General features: G+C 39.6%; 1 protein-coding gene across 14 annotated transcripts in view; it reads right to left on the bottom strand.

Moving 5' to 3' along the window:
* The window catches only part of PHF20 (PHD finger protein 20), a 73,085-nt gene that overhangs the window by 29,619 nt on the left and 24,757 nt on the right, over window positions 1–18,709 (bottom strand). For 9 of the 14 annotated variants that reach the window (XM_014273078.3, XM_014273077.3, XM_074553485.1 and 6 more), the window contains 5 exons: window positions 17,496–17,880; window positions 17,002–17,109; window positions 15,799–15,975; window positions 14,814–14,993; window positions 7,586–7,861 (listed from right to left, as the gene is read on the bottom strand). In XM_014273078.3, the coding sequence (XP_014128553.2) occupies window positions 7,586–7,861; window positions 14,814–14,993; window positions 15,799–15,975; window positions 17,002–17,109; window positions 17,496–17,880 (1,126 nt within the window). The remainder of the gene's footprint in view (window positions 1–7,585; window positions 7,862–14,813; window positions 14,994–15,798; window positions 15,976–17,001; window positions 17,110–17,495; window positions 17,881–18,709) is intronic. The other 5 variants (XM_074553484.1, XM_005495504.4, XM_074553488.1 and 2 more) reach the window with 3 other exon arrangements.

Here is an 18,709-nt window from a genome sequence, read left to right as displayed (position 1 = left end):
GGACCGAACAAGACCAGTTGCTATTTTGTTTTGGAGTATTACATCAAGTATCCTGGTCAATGAGACCCAGTAGCTAAGGTGACAGGATACTGACATTTATCAAAAATATCTGGTTCTATCATCATATGCATCTCAAAAGTTCAGAGGATAAGAAAGGCAACTTGTTTCTCATCTGAAGATTAACATGCCATGCTTACACACCTTCAATAAAACAATTCTGAGCAGAACCTGAGAGTGACTGAAAAGGGAAAGAGGCCCAGAGGGCACACTTAGGAGAAGAATACTAGATCAAGCACCCTGCCCTGATCATTTCAAGCTGAAGAAATAGCAAGGCACATTAAAAGATATCATTGTTAGACCTTTCAGAATCACATGGATCTCTTCAAGCAAAAGAAACTCCAAGATGCAGAAATCTGATAACATTTTCCCTGGTCCTCTCTCTCTAGGAAGTTGGAACTGAAAGGAAAAAAATAATTCCAAACAAAAACAGAAAAGCCACTTGTAACTACTTCCACAACCAAATTTATCTTCTAGTCTACTGCCCTAGTGATCTACGGCAGCCACAAAACATAGAAATTAAACCAAAACCCAATTACCACACAAAATCCTCTAAAAGATGCCTTTTGTCTAGACAGGCAATTTTTTTTTGGTAATTTTTTGTTTGGTTGGGGTTTTTGGCGCTGTCTTTATTTACTTGTTTGTTTTTAAGTCAAGTCTATATTTACTTCCTGTTCCTCTGAGGACTCCCATGACTACGGGGTCAAGATATCATCAGTTCAGATGACAAAACCAAAGGAAGAAAAGTTTCAGATGAAAACTTTTTCCATGGTACACAGCAGCTGACAACTAAGATTCAGGTACTACATAGTCTCTTTGGGAACACCAGCACCCTAATAAAATTTATGAAATGCAAATGGTGTATTTCAGTACAGGGTGAAAAGTCACACAAACAATATTTTCTGCAGCTTTCCTAACTGTCTACTCTGCAATAATTTTCCAAAATATTTACGGAACACCACATCAGTGAAACTCAAAATTACAATACAAAAATCCGTACACACCTTACAGCCTTCATTTAGGCCTCCTAACTTTCCCTTGCCCAACAGCTCAACTCAATCCCATGAATTAACACTTTAGAACACCACAGCCACCTTGATCCTAGCAGTCTGCAACAGCACAAGGCCTCTTAGCTTCCTGTGGGCTGACACAGATGCACACAGGATCTTGGTGGAGCAAAATTGTATTTCATGTCTACTGGGTTTTTGTAGCTTTGTGAGATTTAACTTCAAGGAGATTTTTGCCAAGAATACATCCTGTCTTTTATGACACACAGGTTAATCTATTTCTGTAAGATTTCTCAGCAAGCTGTGACATTGTCCTGGGGGAGGGGTCATGGTACTCTGTCATACACTGGATGCTTTTCTTTTTTTTTTCCCCAGTAACAGACACAAATATGCTAGGTTCTGAAACATCTTTGTTCCATTGAAAAGAAAGTTTAGAGGGTCTACAAGATCTCTGAGCACTCTGAATACATTTTAGAAGTTGTGAATAAATTTGAGATGATGAGATTAAACCTGGAAATTTATCCTAAACTTTTGAGACAGCAAATATTAAAACTGGTGCCATGGAGATACAAGCTTACAAGCCTTCCACACTAAAGAGTTCTTTTACCTCTTCATTTGGTAGTATAACTCAGGTTAGTTTATAAAATCATTCCCTAAAGAACAAAGAACAATTATTCATAACAAACACAACTAAGACCTTATATTTAGGCATGTGACTTTAAAACTTGCACATTTCTCACATTTGGATTTTCTACATTAGTACCGCCTGCAGAGTTGTGCCACCTGTTTCCATTCTCTGGTCTCCCCAAGCCAACCTTAACCCTCCAGAAGGTTTCCTACTCCTCTGCCTCCACCCAGTCCCAGAGCATTGGGCTGTGAGGCTGCAGTGACAGCAGGACCACGCTCACGGAGATTCCTATGAGGAGTGCACAGGGGATCCCTAAGTGTTTCCTAAAGCTGCCTGTGCAGGCCCCTTGAAGACACATAAACACCTGTGTCCCACCTCAGGGAAACCACAAAAGGCACAAAAAGCCTCCTGACACCCTGGACAATGTCACTTTCATTGTCCTTGAACAGTAATGTTGTGATTAAAGATCAGAGCAGATTAATTTCCAGCTCAGATGACGCTGAATATCACTAACAGGACAGGGGGGACGTTCACTGCTACTGGAGATGAACAGGATTGCTGATTAACTGCCTCCAGCCTTCTTCCATGGAGTTCTTTCAGGCCTCTCTCCCCTAAGCCTGGAAGAAGTATCCTCTGTCATACCAAGAGCTGACCCAGAAGCTGTGAAGGATCTTAGGAACACATACAAACCCGAAATATAAAATTACCTCAACTATGCAGAAACCACACAGACAGAGCTTTAGAAAACTTACTAAACACATTGAGGTTCAGTGACAGACAAGGCAGTGGCTTTCTGCCCCCTGGAACCCTGATGTAGGACCCCAGGTAAGAAGATAACTCAGCATTCACAGGAAGCAGAGACTGCATTCCCAAGTATGTGAATCAGACAAAGGTACCATCCACAGCTGTGAGATCATTTGCTGGGAACTTCCAGTGGTATTTTCAAGAACTGAGAGACCATGTTTCATCTTGACTTACAGCCACTCCCCAGAAACCAAATGCAGTACTGTCTTGATAAGCCAAATACAACCAGCAACTCTGCAAACACAGAGGGTGTTTATGCAGATCTTCCCTGGCTCCAAGGAAAAAGCCCACATTTGTAGATCACCATGCACACCCACTGCCTAGCAAAGAGGCATCAGTCAGCCAGAATCAAGAGGATACAGGAAAATTTCCCAAAGGATTAATCTTACAATCATTACACAACAGGCCAGAGGTTTGCCTGTGAACAGCTGTTAGAGACAACCAGATGCCTGAGATATTTTAAGATGTCAAAACAAGTTTGCCAAGTCCACTCACACACAATTCAGCTCTCATCAGTAACACAAGTAAGGACAAAATACCCATTTTTTTTACTCATGTAAAGAATTCATGGATGGAGTCGTTTATACACTAACAGGACATACTGTAATTAACTCTGAGTAGGCAGAATTTTCTAAATTGCGGTTATGCGAAAAAATTTAAATCTACTGACAAAACATTTTTTCTTTCTTTAAGTGATTTACATGGACCCCACAGAAAGGACAGATTTTTTACAGCAGGCAAACTAAAAATTGCAGGTCTCTTCCTTTGGTTCCTTCCTCATGGCAAGGAACACAGGAGAGCCAAGAGTGGGAGCGACTTGCCAGACTGAGGCTACTGTACTGCACCCACACTCCAAATCAAAGCCTAATACTGTACAGTGCTTTTGAAGTTCCAAAACTGACTTTGGCTCCATTATTACCAAAACTCCTGAGAGGGGCTAAACTGTGTCCTAGGAGTCAATGGGTATCAACTCATGAGATCGCTGTCAGTACATCTGTGCTGACACCAGTACTAAGTAGTTATTAAGAGCACACAAATCACCTCAGATGGCACTTCCATTACCAATTCCCCTACTTGTTCATGAGGTTTGTGTCTCCTGAGAAATCTTCAGCATCCAGCAAGTACAGAGCTTCACCATAGTACAACACAGGGACACATCAGCTGTGCAAGCACTCAAATCTTGACTGTTTGATTTCAGAACATATGTTCAGCCCAAAGGCATTACCTCTATGTTAGCAAATCTCCAAATGGACAGACTTCACTAAAAAAATGAGTCACCAAGACAGAAAAACTCCAAGTCAAGATGTCAAAATTGTGACTTGCAGGTAACAAAGAAAGAAATGAAACTACTCTATGCCTCATGCCCTTGGAGCGGTCTAGGTCAGGAAAAAACATTTTTATAGGTCAGGAAACAACAATCTTTATTAAGAAAAATCTTTTGCAAGCACTTGATACAAAATAACATGGACGGACAGACAGACATATCTGAAAGAGACAACTGATACCTTCAGAGAAAATTGTTTACAGTGTCTGCAGGGTACAAGTCACAGTATGGGATGATTTACTTTAACAGTAAACTAAGGGGTTCTGCAGCAAAAGAGAAGGGATCACAAAGAAAGAAACCTGTCTTAAGGTTAATGTATATGGGCACAGAATCCAGTTTTACTTAAGAGTTGGACTTGATGATCCTTGTGGGTCCCTTCCAACTAAGAATGCTGTAAAAAAAAAATGGAGTACAGATGCACAGAACAATCAACAAGCAGCTGACATAAATTGTCACAGATACCAATTATTTTCATAGAGTATCTCCACTTGAGCTAGCACAAAATCTAAGCAACTCTTTCATCTAAGACCAACACTGAAGTCATCTGCAGCCCAGACTCAAAAAGCCTCTTTTAGGCTTAAACATCCACATATATTTTCTACAGATCTCAATTCTCCTAACAGAGGCCTGCAGGTGGCTCTGCAATGCTCCTGAGGTATAATGCAGCCTGAGAGCTGAGGGCAGGTATACCTGCATCCCCTCTAGCCCAGGGGGACATAACATCAACTGCCTTCTTCTATGTAAGGACAATTCTTTCCTGAAGACCAAAAGCAGCAACAACTCAAGAAGGTAAGTATTGTAACATGCACTCGGGGAAAGAGCTGTTTCATCATGATGATCCCATACTACTTTCTGATAAATTTAAGAAAGGTATTGCCTAAACATATCCCGTAGCCATGAAATCCTAGTCATTCTGTTTAGGCACATTCTGTAAGGCATATGTAAAATACAAGCTGCAGGCAATGGCAGTACCTTCCTCTCTCTTCAGAGCAACTACAGAATTTAGAGACCGATCGGTCAATTCTGCTACTGCAAAGGCAAGATCCTTCTTTAGAAAGAAGGGGAGACAGTTCAAATCAGTCCCACACTAACCTTTCCCACTCACTCAAGCTTTGATTCCAATGTCAAGTAACACAACTTACATACGGGAAATTTTAAAGCAACTAGATTTGAATTGTTCTTTCCCAAATATAACAACATGGTCACTGAAGACCACTTACATCCATCTTCTTTTCTATGTGTCAAAATGTTAATTTTAAGCATTGCAAAGAAAAGGTTTTGCAACTGTTCTCAATTTTATACGTTCTCCTACAACTTTAAAAGCAGAAAGTATTTTCACTTTAAATCCAGCACCAGACAACCCCCACCATTTATTTTGTGTAGCATAAAGAGTAAGGAGTTCCAGAGGTCTAAAATAAAACTTGTGAGACAAGTGTGACAAAGCTCCTAAAGCAAGAGCATCTTAAATTTTATAGAATAACAAAAATCATGATTGCTGAAATTTTTATCTGTTAGAAATTGTCACCTTTTCTTAAGCACTAAAATCGACCTAATATAGTGAAGTACAAGAAAATCACATTTGTACCAAAAGGTAAAGTTATTTGAATATATTCTTTTTAAGGAGATTTTTTGCTCATGAAAGGACAGTAAAGATGAAAATATACCCATCACATACCAAAGTGAATTATGGATTCACTCTAAGCAGCACCTCCTGAAAAGCCTTTTGAAAAGGTGGCATAAGTGCTCAGTAGACAGAAGGTCTTGCCTAGAAGACAGGCTTTCTATAGATGCCATTAGGACAAAGAACAGAACTTCAAATACAACTTCAAAGTAAGAGCTCATGAATCTCATGAACTCTGCTTTCAGCTGTGTAGCACCACCAAACAAACATCAGAGTCATAAAGAACACACTGAGTTGGAAAACAATGGCACTTAGTATCAGACATATAACTAATATATAATGACATTGTCTTTCCTCATCAAGAAAAAAAGTACTATAGCTCCACAACAGCAGGCTTCAGCTGTGAAGGTGACCTGAGAACTTTGCAGCCCACCTGGCCCCGCCATCACCTTGATGCAAAGTTCAACTGCTGTGAGCGCAGCCCAAGCACTCCGTGCAGAGAGCTGCTATGGAGAACACCATGGAAACGATCCAGGTGAAAAGCATCCATCCACAAATGGGGAATTAGAGGGGTGGAGGCTTAAAAAAAGCAAATACAGTTACACCTCAGCTCCACAAGGAATTACTTGCAAGTGATGATGGTGCATCTGATTGTATGCACTTGGAGGAAAGGATAAATGGAAGGGTCAAGATCTTGAATCACTAGTCAGTGCATTCAAGACAATCACAACAAAACAACTTCTCAAATCAAAAAGAATTACACAGTTCAAAAGAGCCAAATAGAAGCCTGGTTATTGAAAAGTCCATGACATGCACAAAGCCTGTTTTGATCAATTTGCAGCTGTCAGCAGCCAGTCCTCACACCATGCCTATCTCAGGTATGCTTCTCCAGGCAACACTTGGGTTCAATTAAGCTGCATACAGAGTACAATACATACAAATCATTACATCCTAATGCATTCCTAATCCAAGATTATGCCTTTGCATTATTTAAAGATACAGAAATATTTGGGGTTCATATGTAGTTACAGTGTGTAAAGTCACACTTATCTTGCTAGGAACAAGCAGCAGCACCTCAAATGAAAACTCATTTTCTAGACTCTTAAGAAAAGCAGCCACAAAGCAAAGCAAGGCAGGATATATCCTGCTGTAGTGAGCTGGAGTTCTGTGAGCAACTTGCAATACTTTGTAGTTCTTAAACAACATATTAACAAAAGATGAACGGCAAAGACAAAAGACATTAGGGAACTCAGCAAGGAGAAAGATGGGTTTTACAAAAGGCTCAATGAGAAGACAGACATGACTACTTTTACTGACTTGAAGTACACAGCAACATCAGTCCACAAGTGCCAAGTCTGGACAGGTTACCAACAACCACTGCAGTTAACACTAGACCTAGACTGCCACTCTGGTGTCATGCCAGGCAGAGAGTGCTTCAGAGAATGAGGGTGAAGCAGAAGTGAATGTGATTTTGCAGACTGCAAAGCAGTTAAAACTTGCTTTCCTTTTTTTTTGGCTAGCCAGTAAGTTTTTATCCCTTTCCACTGACCATCTGTTGTGTGAAGATCTTTTTCAAACACAGCTGAAACAACTGCATTCGTAAATACAACAATTTTTCATGACATAGAACAGTAAATACTGCAGAAAATCATACTGGATTTCCAGCCGGGTATGTGCTTGAAGGCAGTAAAGTACAGAAAAGTAAAGTCAGAGTCTAAAGATAAGGAAGAAATAGGAGAGAACTGGAGGTAGCCAAACCATTCCCTAATATAGAAAAGGACAGAGGTCTCCAACGAATACTATTTATAAGCCAGGAGAAAAATAAAAGTCAAGTCAGAAATTCAGGGAAACGGGGTTTTTAAAAGGGAACAGAGGTTTAATATGCAAGTGAGCTGCTACAGAAAAATAAGAGAAGCTGCACAGTGGGATCTTTACCAGAAAATGATCTTGAATTCTAGAAGAAACATCTTCATATCTTTCTACAACATGATGTGCACACATATTATGCTTCTTCTCCACAGGAACATGCTAAGACACAGCCCTGAAAGAGACACCTTCAGCCCAAAAGAAAACTGATTTCTGGTATTTTCTGTCTGTCCTGACTGCTGCTGTTTAAAAAAGAAAGAGATCAATACCATACTTACACAGTGAACCAGCTGTGGTCCGTCCTCTTTTTGACCTTTCTTGATTAGCTTTTTCAGAAGCCAAAGAAGCTCTGGTTTGAATATTTCTTTTTACAGGGTTCTGCTGTTCTGCAGCCTTCTCCACTCCATGAAAGTATTTCATGTGATAATGCAATAACTTGGCTTTGCGGAAGGATTTTGAACAGTCCAAGAACTTGCATCTAAACTTGTTATCTTGGTCAACAGTTGCAGCTTTTTTTGATGCAAGAAAATCTGTTCTCCTACAAGGTTTTGTTACTGTAAGAACAAAACAGATAAATTGCCCCATGCATATGCTATATTTACCAAATGGTTTCCTAAACTTCAACAGCAAAAAGAAGCATGCATTCACACACATTAGCTATGAAATGCTAGAAATAAAATGTTAATGCCTTTCTGCCTTTAAGATTAGTAACTTTAAAGGGAAAACTCTACCCTACACTGCTCATAAATCCAGTTGTCATGACACCACTGCTTTTATGAATAAGTTAAAATATTTTGTTTCCCTGAGTCCTTGCCCGACATCTGATCTCACTGTACAGTGCTCCCGAAGATAAAAGACTGAATCACACAGAGATTACATCCCTATGTCCGAATACTAAAGATTATTTGTTCACAACTATTCACATCTCTGGTGAAAGCAAGAAAACAGTTCTGCTTCTCTGCTTACAATTATTTTGCTACCTGCTTTCTGGGTGCACAGTTTTGCCACCAAAGCCTGGTTATTTCCAAGGACAATAGAAGCAATATGTTAGAACATTTTAAAAGTAAAATTGAAATTTATTTCAATTTTTAAGTAGCAATGAAACACAAAATTGCTTGCATCTGTTACAAAATGTTCCCTATGAGCTATACTTAGTTTCTCAAAAAAGTAAGAAAAGTCAAAAGATTCAAATGTAAGAACATTTTAAGACACCTATTCCAAAGAGTACTGCTCTGCAACCCAGGGCTGTATCTATCATGAATTTCAGGAACTTTTAGCTCATATTTTTTCTAAGAAACATACAAAATAAACATTTTGAACTAAATCAGATTACTGTCACCAGTATCTGTACCAAATACAACACATGAAAGGTAAAAATGAGGAAACAGATCTAAATAGATCTACGCAATTATCCATCACTAATACCCACACAGCATCCAAAAATCCCTCTCCAGCTAGAAGACAATGGAAAGGAGGTATCATTTAAAAAAATCCCAGCTTCCAATTTTAATTTGCTTTGCCAGTACTAAAGTGTTATTTCCATCTTTACAAGAGTTTTCGACTTTTAGGATTAAGAAAGCAGTGTTTAACTGCAAGACACAAACCTAGCAATCATGACTAAAACTGAAGGGATGCAGCACACAAGTGAAAACTAAGACACTGTATTAGAAGTAGCTGTAAGCAGGAGACAAAAGTACCCAGAAACATTATGAACAAGAATAAGATTTTCCTGTAAGTGCAGTAAGGCTTTGAACAGAAGGAGTGTTAAAGGCAGCGTCAACACGATCCTGGAGTAAAAACACAGTACAGCTTGTTTCCAAGTTTTCAGCATGCAGTAACAGAAATGGTGTTACTGAGCAGCAGACTTAAATGTTGTCACAGTGCAGAGAAGCATCCGAAACATCTACATTCTGAGGCACGTCCAGCCTTTAAGTACTGTGTACAAACAAATCTTTAACACGGAGAAAACACAACTAGTTGTACCCTAATGCATAGGGAAAGATTAAGTCATATGCAACACCAAGCTGGTTAAAAGAAGGAATATGCAATGAAATTGGAGAACAAAATAGTACAAAGAAAGACACTAGTTTTGGGGGTTTCACAGCGGTAATGACCAGGAGGAAGACACTTTGGCATAGCCACGTTAAGAACATGCTGACAGGAACATCAATAAGACTGCAGCAAAGCCAGACACACTTGCAGAATGATGAAGCTTGCCAATACCAAAATCAAAATATACTGCAGACCATCAAAAGCTGCATTCAGGAAGAATGAAAAAGTATTTCAGGAAGGCTCAGTGCAATGGCCTGTGGGTTTAGTGAAAGCAAACATAGGAAGGTTCTCTTGACTCTAAAGGAAACAAAACAGCATTTGGGATTACAGATGCTGAGAACTTGTCACTACTTAATAACCAACACGAAGCTGGAAAACAACTGGAACAACTGCAGCAGAAGGGAGTAATGGGGTCCAAAGACCTAACAAAAAAACATTACAAAGATGACAAGGGAAACTATTACACCATCACACAACTGTCAGGATGAGGCCCCACATCCAAGCTCAGAGCACTTGTTCTCCACTGAGCTGGACAGATTCTGGAGAAGATAGAGGGAATGGCTTCTAACTGATCGGCTACAAGTTAGAAAATGAAAGGACTGCATTAGCTAAAGTTAGAAACAGGGATAACAAAGACATGGGGCAAAGGGAAAGGAAGCAGACAAAAAACTTACTGCAGTGTGTACAAAGGAATGTATTCAGACTAATAAAAATATAGATGATCTCACAAAATTTGAAACAAAGCTTCAATCATTCCCATCACTACATTTTCCTTCTTTACAAGTAGCACAATAGAACTCCCTGTCACCCAGGCACAGTAGGAAACTGAGAACCAACGCTGCCACCCAGGGTAGCCTCTGGAGAGTCCTTGCTCCAGACACTCTGAAAATAACATCCTACACCAACACCTAAGGGGGCAGCTACCGTCCTTACACACAGAATTTTTGCTCACAACATACGACACTAAAATTGGTTTCTAGAGAAATAAGTTTGGTGTATTGTCTTCAGATTTTCAGGCAACTGCCTTTACAGAGGAGCTTGGTGGCTATTTTCTATGAGTACAGAGGAAAATGAATGGTAAGTTGACACCTGCTATTCTCTCATGATTATAATCAAAATTCAAACTCTTCACCTGCTTTTCAGTCAGCCATTACCACATTAAGCACAGACACTCATGGTCAAACATCACTGTGTCCTTTAAGCTTCACTACAGAGCAAAACATTCCTTCAGTGTTCCCATCAGTAACCATTCTCACTTTTCACTGGGCTGAATTATCCAAGGGTGAAGCTATGACCATGTTCAGCAGTAAGTTCACTGTAAAATGCACAGTGTGAAGTTTCCAAGTCCACCAGAGGTGTTTTTACACCATTACCAATTCTCTCTTTGACAGGAATATTTGGCAGCAGCATTGTACCTTGACTGAAGGTCTGCCATCCTGTGGCACCTCCTGCAACATCCTGGTAAACAATCCAAGAAGCAGCAGTGCACAGAACTCTTCCCATTTTTCCCCACTTAAAGATGGCTTTACTGCAGCTTCGAGCTATTAAGACTTCCACATACAACTGCTGGCTAAAATGAGGAGACCTTCACTTTCTATTTCCTGGTCTCCAAAGAAATACTAAGTGAAGATCAAATTATTTCTTCACTTGCTGTTTAATTTAACACCTTGGAACTCTCTAAAACTCATGTTCTTTGGCACATTATCTTCATGACAGGTCATGGTAACAAACATGCTTGTGCTGACAGTTTTCACACTGCGTTTTGGACCACTTCACACTGGGCAGTGTCCTCACTAATTACTTATTTCATTCAACTTATTCCTTCTGAAATCTTGTGCTGTTTTTTCCTGAGCTCACCAAGTGTTTCATCATTTCAGCTCTCAAATTACATTTCTTCCTTTATTTTCCAAGGCCCTCACAATATCTCAGTTGTGAAACAAAAACCATCTTGCTTAATTGCTCTTCTCAAGCTAATTTAGGTAAGGACAGCATCCAAGAATTTCCAGTGCGTCCAGAATCCACAGAAGCAGATTCCTGGTGTAAGAAATACATAACAGCATCAATAATCACTGATCATTACATATTTATAAACTTATGGAGTTTTGAGCTCTAACATTACCTGGCATTGCAAGAACTACTCAAGAGAGTATTTCTTATGGCACTCCACTCACCAGTTTCCCCCTGTGCTGGAAATTAACTGGTACCAATAAAAGCAGCCTGTACTGGGTAGTAAAGTACATAAGCCTTGCAGTGCACCACTCACACCTCAACTTACCTTTGGAGGGGCCAGGTGGGGGGGATGTGAAGGCTTTACCTGTACTTTGACCTGTAACTGAAACACTGCAATCAGGCTGAGGTGCCCCACCCTAGGGAGCTTTAGGTGAGCAGGGCACGATGCACTCACTTACCTACCATATCTTGTTAGGCTCAAAAATACAACTTTCACACTACCATGAAGGGATTAAAGCCTACTGAGGCGAGCTGCAGGAGAAACAGCAGCTCTTTCAAAGTGATGAAAAGGGCTTATGCTTCTCCCTAACTGAAACCCAAAGCTAACAGAACAAAATCAGAAAAGCAGGTGTAAGTATAAGGCAAATAGAATCCCTGATGCATGTCTATGCAAATAAATAAGTAATTTCAAGAGTGCTAGCAAATACAACTACAAACAGGATAGTGCATGTGTGCAAAGCAAAGGCAGCTCACCTTTAAATTTAAAGGAATTTTTCAAGAGTAAACTCATAAGAACAGCTATGAAATGCTTGTTTTCAGATGTATGCAGACCTTTAACTGGCTGCAAAAATTTGCCAACTGACTGTCACATATTTTTTGGAAAGACAGCTTGATTCAGCTAAATTCTGATCACCACTTCTGGTCCCTTTGTCATCAGAGGTGCCAAAAGCCAGGAGAACAGGATTCTAATCTTTCAGTACATGTAATTATTCAGAATTTTGGTGAAGCTTTTTTTAAAAAGGAACTTCATTTTTGACAAACAGTGCTATATTGCCCTTTCAGAACATGTTACATTTTAAAACATCTCAGTCACAGGAAGACTCCAGACTGTGTTTGCTGTTATAAATGTCTGCAACCATTATTAATCTTGAATCATCTACCAACCAGTGACTAGAAAAATATCCTTTAAAAGGAATGCTTGTGTCCTTAAAAATTCCTGATATTCAAATGCTATAAAAATAACCTTCTTCCTAAGGATCATGCAACATAAAATCTGTACTACCAGAATGTACTACTCAACAATGCCAAAATGACACTAACAAATCACACTGAGGGAAACACAGGTTTTACAGTATTCTCCTAGAGGAAGATAATTCATTCTCATTTAGTGACTAGATTTGAAGTCTACAGACAAATTATAATGGTAATACTGGGTTACAATACTGCCTTTGTTCTACATATGCAAAGCTACCAATGGCTAACTTCCATGCTGTGCTTCATGAGAATCTCACAGGCAGCAGGCACCCTCTTCTCCCACACAGACCACCTACTCTCCAACAATGTACTCTGCCCCCTGCCCAAGACCCAAATCTCTTTCAAACACATGGCAGACTAATGAACATAACTGACACACAGTTATTCTATCTGGGCCTATCTCTTCCCTTGATAATCATCCATAAATTATTTAATTCACTCCCAGTCTCCAACACCAGCTATTTTTAGGACCGCATGCCTGGGCTCTGCAACATATCTACCCCTCCATAAGAGGAGAAGCCATTGGAGATTTTAAGAGGTATTTTCAGATCCCACCTAGAGGCGCCTGTCACTGTCATGCTGCTACACACACACCACCACCAGCTAAAATACCAAGCCCTGCTGCTCCCCCATCAAGCAACTCATCAGCACTGGGGTGTACCAGTACAATCCCACAACCAAGACAGAGCACAGAGAAGGAAACACAGATCCACTTTTAACTACACAGATCCACTTTTAACTACACAGGATTTATCTGTGATAGAACATATACATTTTCTAAAACTGCTTGTTAATAACATTTTTAATGTTGGTTAAGTATGGAAATGTAGACTTTTGCAGTTGGATTTCAGGTGACAGTATTTCCTCCAAGACCCTGCGTAGTTTTTATCACCAATCCTTTACAATAAAAACATCTGCTTGCCACATCTGGATGTCCACTGAGGTGCATGTCTGATTTCTAATGTTAACTGAAACAAATTTCAATTAAATAAAATCCAGACTCAGAAGTGTGTATTTTTACCTAAAAAACAGTGTTGTACTTCAGGTCAGAATGCAATGTGAATGAATATTCCCAAATTGATCTAGCTTGCTCAAGTCCTGACAAAAGAGCCAGGAACAAGAGTTCACAAACCCTATCAGAGCCTTTGGGCAGGTGTTAGCCAAGCCCTGCTCCCACAGTTTTGCAGCTTGTATCCATTGAAGCAAGCTCAGGCCACATCCCACACATTCCATTAATGTGAATGACACTACACACACAAATATTAAACATTCAGTTGGAATTCTCTCGAGATTAAACCCAAATTACAAATGCTCAGCAACACCTGAAGGAGACCAACATCAAAAGAGCTCATATTTCTAAACAGTGTAAATGCATACATTTTCATTTACACATCCAACCAAAGTGAAGAGGTCAGTTCCCTCCAGCACTGAGGGCACCCATTAGTGGAAAGGGAGAGGACATTTGACTTGAACAGTTACACCCAAGTGAGTGAGAGAAAGTAAGTGCAAACAAGAGGTAAATTTAAAATAACCAACAAACAACACACAGTTTACTCCAGCAATGCTGAGAAATCTTAAATCTCTCCAAGTGCTCTGTTACACTTAAAATTAAACTTGTTAAATTGAGCATAAACTAGAAAATATGTACTTCAAGTTTCCCTAGTTAGCTGTAGAACCAAAGATGAAAGTTATGAGAAATAATCACAGGACAGCACCATGTTTTGACAGTCTACTATCTACACAGGAAATTTTAATTTGAAAAGGCAAGGTAAGAACACTCCTCAGCTAAAGAAAATAGAGTAAATATATTAAGACAGTTCAAACTGAAATGTTTGAACTATTTCATACATTTGTACTAAATTCTCCAAGACTAAACAAAAGGATATAAAAATGCACAATCAGGATTTCCTAACAGCAGAAATAGTAATATTACCACATACTTGCAACACATTAAGGAGAAAAGAACCTGACCTTTTATGGTGCTAAGTTCAATTTAATCCAGAATTCCAAACACTGAAAACAAGAAGTTTTCAAAACTGACCAACAGTCATTTAAAAATTACAGTTTCCACTTTTAAGACTGCTGTCCAACTTGAAAGCACAAGATTAAAACCGAGTCCACAAGTATAACAATATGCATTTTTTTACCAAAGTTAACATTGCAAAAATGCACAGTATTAACACCTGCACAAGTACAAAACACCTGGCGTCAGTTGCCGTAAGAAATGCATCAACATTAAGTATGAAAAACCTGAACCTGTAGCAGCAGAAGGTTCTTGAGTTCTGACAGGAACAGAGGAAGACTCGGTGTCTTCAGCTTTTTCTTCCTCCAAACTGGCGTCTGTACTGAGTGCTGTGCTATGCAATGTGTTTCCAGGTGATCCTTGTTCACCAAAACTTTGGTCAGATTCAACAGGAATTTCTAACTGGACTAGAATGAGAAAAAAATTTCCCCTGAGTAAAAAGCATATACAAAAGCATACTTCAGAACATTGTGGGGGGAACAAGGGGAATCCTCATCACATTATAATGGAGAAAAATACCCATCCATGCTCTTGACTGCTTGCTCTTGGTCACACAAAATTTTTGCGACACAACTAATTTGCAGTGCCCCTCTGAACTTACAGCTGCTTACAAACACACAAGCTAACTGCTTCTAGCCCAGAATAGAATGGATCTCGTACAAGAGCTCCCTCAAAAAGGAAAGGCAGTGAAGCACAAGGCAGAAAAGGGAGTGTTATCTCAACCCTGTTTAAGCATAAAAGCAGCCCATTTGATGCTTTTAGTCTTCAACTATAGGATTAATCTGTAAGAACTGTAAGAGTCCAGTACTAGGGCTGTTACTTCTACAATCTGAAAGTGTTAAAACTTTGAAATTACCTCATTTTCACAGTCAGAACCTGCATTCCCTACAAAAGAAAACTAAACAATCAAAAAAACTCAAACTAACTATTTCCTTGGAAAGTTTTAGCCTATGGAGCTCTCCTTTGCTGGAGAAACTCCCATCACCCAAGGGAAATGCTGAGGTTACTGACAGAAAGGGAATCAAAAGCCAAAAGCAATCAGGGCAGCAGAGCAATAGAAACTTTCCATGAGTTTTCTCTGCACTGCTGATGCAAACAGGTTTTAATGGCAGATACAGAGCCTGCAGGTTAAGCAACTGAAAATACAGAGTTTGCAACAACTACATGACCACCTCGTCACAAAAATCTGACGTACACTGTGAAGGCACTTACCCTTCTCAGATTCATTTTGGTTAGGTACTGCATCTTTCCAAGTCTGAATTTCCGTGGAAGTTGTGACAAGATCTGTATTTAAAATCTCATGGCTAATACTGGATGAGAGTCTTGAAGATCGCCTCCTGATCTGGTCTCTCTCAGCATTATCTGAAGAGCTCTTAAGTTTTTCCTGAGCTGGAACAGTTGTATTTAATGGTACAGGAGTACAAACAGATCCCAAGCAAACTTGCAAGTTCTTCCCTCCCCGTGACTCCCTTCAAAGTGTGTTTTTTAAGGATTAAGGCTAATACCAAAAGCTAAAAAGCCTGGAAAATCAGGCCTCTGTAAAAGCTACAATAAGTTACAAATAAGCATAAAAATACAGCAAAAGCTCTCAACTTTTTTCTTCTAGTAACAGATTTGAAGTATGAATACAGATCAATATCTTACTAATTTGTTACTGAGAAAAAAGAATTCCACTGAGTAAAATGCACACAGAAGCATACTGCAGAGCAGTGACGCTGTGTTCATCCCCTTATAGCGGACCTGGTCTAAACAAACTGTTCCATGGACATAAATAATATCAGGAGTTAGATGAGACAATTCAGACACATCAAAAGCTGTGACTGAGCTGGATAACCTACACACACTGAAGTTTAAGACTGTGGTATTAAGAAAAGAGTTTTCTTTAGGTCTTCATCTCCTTGGCCATGACACTATTACAGAGAATATAATCTTCTTTCCTCATCAACACACTCAAGTTCCTCAGCCTCCACACAAAGCACAGAAAGATAAAGTAGAAGCTATTCAACTGTAGTGGCATAAATATTTACATAGTATTAAAGTGCCATTGCTTTAATCCTTCATCTAGTAACTGAAGTTTCTACAACTTCTAAGGCTTCTATAGCCTTCTACATATTGGAGACAATATAATCACTGCCACCCACACATCTATGAACTTTTGCATCAAGGCTCACAACTTATGCCTCTTTTATCCAAAACCAACTTCCAAGATTTAGGGGGGAATTCCAGCATGACGATGCCACATATGAATGGCAAATTCATGAAAAACAGGCGCTGCATTTCAGTCAATGCATCTACCACAGTTCAAGAGTAATACCAGAGCTGTTTTGTCCCTCCTCCACCCATTAAGCCTGAAGAACTTTTATATTTATACACACACATACACACAGTGTGAGAGCTAAATATCAAAAAACTCACACAATGTTTTTTCAGTCCTGGGACGCTTCAATGGAACATCACATCCTTTAGGTATTTTCCGACGTCTTAACTCCAAAGTTATGGGCTGCAGTGTCTGAGAACTTGGCTCTACATATTTACATAACAGAAGAAAAATTGATTGAATACAAACCTGTGAAACACTTTAACACAAATTCCCAAGCCTCACAATCTAAAATACTGCACTTGCATACATACAGCTTCACAAGGCCTTCTAAAACCCACATAGTAGTATTTAACCCTGCGACAGGTATGCTTTATATTATATGATGTTTACTTGCCTAAATTTAATCTCTGACCAAACCACCAAGGCTCCAAATTTCAGCATGCTCCTGACTGTCAAACAAAGATGAACTTACAGTTTTTTAAGAGTTTCTAGAGATTTAGGCTGTGAAAGAGCAAGACACTGCTTATTCCTTTAAGTAAGTTTAAAAGTGTTCTGTTACATGCCTAAACATTTAAACTTGGCTACATACCCGTGGGAGGTGTTATTGGTGGTCTGCCACGCCTTCGCTTAGTTTCTTTTGCATTTTCCTGTGGACTCTTTACCTTGTCATTCTCAGGCTTCTTCTCAACTTGTGTATCTACTGAATATTCCATATCATTCTCTGATATATTCTCTTTATCTTCTTTTCCATTCTTAGATATATTCTTTTCTGAGATCTTGACTTTTTCCGAGATGACTACAAATTTTCCCTCTTTATCGGGTTGTTTAACTCGTTTCTCAGTCTTTAATGTCTTTTCATCTTCGTCTTTCTTTGCATTACCTGTTGCTTTCCTCTGCTCTTTAAACTTCTGGTTTTCAGGAGATGATGGAATTTCATTACCTCTTTCCTTAGGCTTAGCATCACCCCCAATATTCTAGAATAAAGAGAATGACAGGAAAATCAACTCACTGTAGTCTAAAAGCCACCCCTCCCCTTTGTATTCAGCAGGCTTGCATCTTTGTCCAGTTTTTCAAGTGATAAAAGTACACACTCTATTGCAACCCACAGATTAAAACTCAGAGGCACCTGAACTGGTGAAGGACCTGTGCAATGTGAACAGGACAGGGCAAGAAAACCATTCCTCACCACATAATGGCAGAAGACATTTGCTGTTCCTTTGCTCCCAGAAGTAGGCTGGGTCCCTACTAGCTTGTGCAGTGCTACATAAAATCTACTTGGGACACTGCAGAAAAGAGTAGGAGTCAGGAGCAGAGAAAACAGCAGACAGGTCAATCACCTGGATGTGCAAACTCTCTTCCTTTCACACTAGAGTCTCATTCAAAACAGACACGCAGTTTGTTTGCACTAATCATTGTTGCTAATATTGCTAAGGGTACTCCACGTCCTTCCCCTTTTGTGATCAGGCTTTACACCACTGGGAAGCAGCAGGGAGGATGATACATGCTGAATATGTTTTTTTCCCCTTCCAGTGATCCTGCTACAGGCTGTCCTAGATGAACAGAAATCTTCTACCTTTGCACATGGATTAAAAATTTATATTGGTCATGTATCAACACGGCCTTTAGTTCAACTAACATCTCTCTTCCTGTAGCCTAATTGAAGTGCCAAAGAGCAACCATGCTCCTTCCCAGACACAGTTCTGTAGGGCCCAACAATCTTGAACTTTGACCCAGGATCAGAGGACAGGAAAGGCTAAATACCTCAACACCTTCTTGGCGAAAGGAACACGTGATTCAAAGCAT

This window comes from Zonotrichia albicollis, chromosome 17, assembly GCF_047830755.1.
Source record: "Zonotrichia albicollis isolate bZonAlb1 chromosome 17, bZonAlb1.hap1, whole genome shotgun sequence".
NCBI lineage: Eukaryota > Metazoa > Chordata > Aves > Passeriformes > Passerellidae > Zonotrichia > Zonotrichia albicollis.
This window is presented reverse-complemented; position numbering and strand designations above follow the sequence as displayed.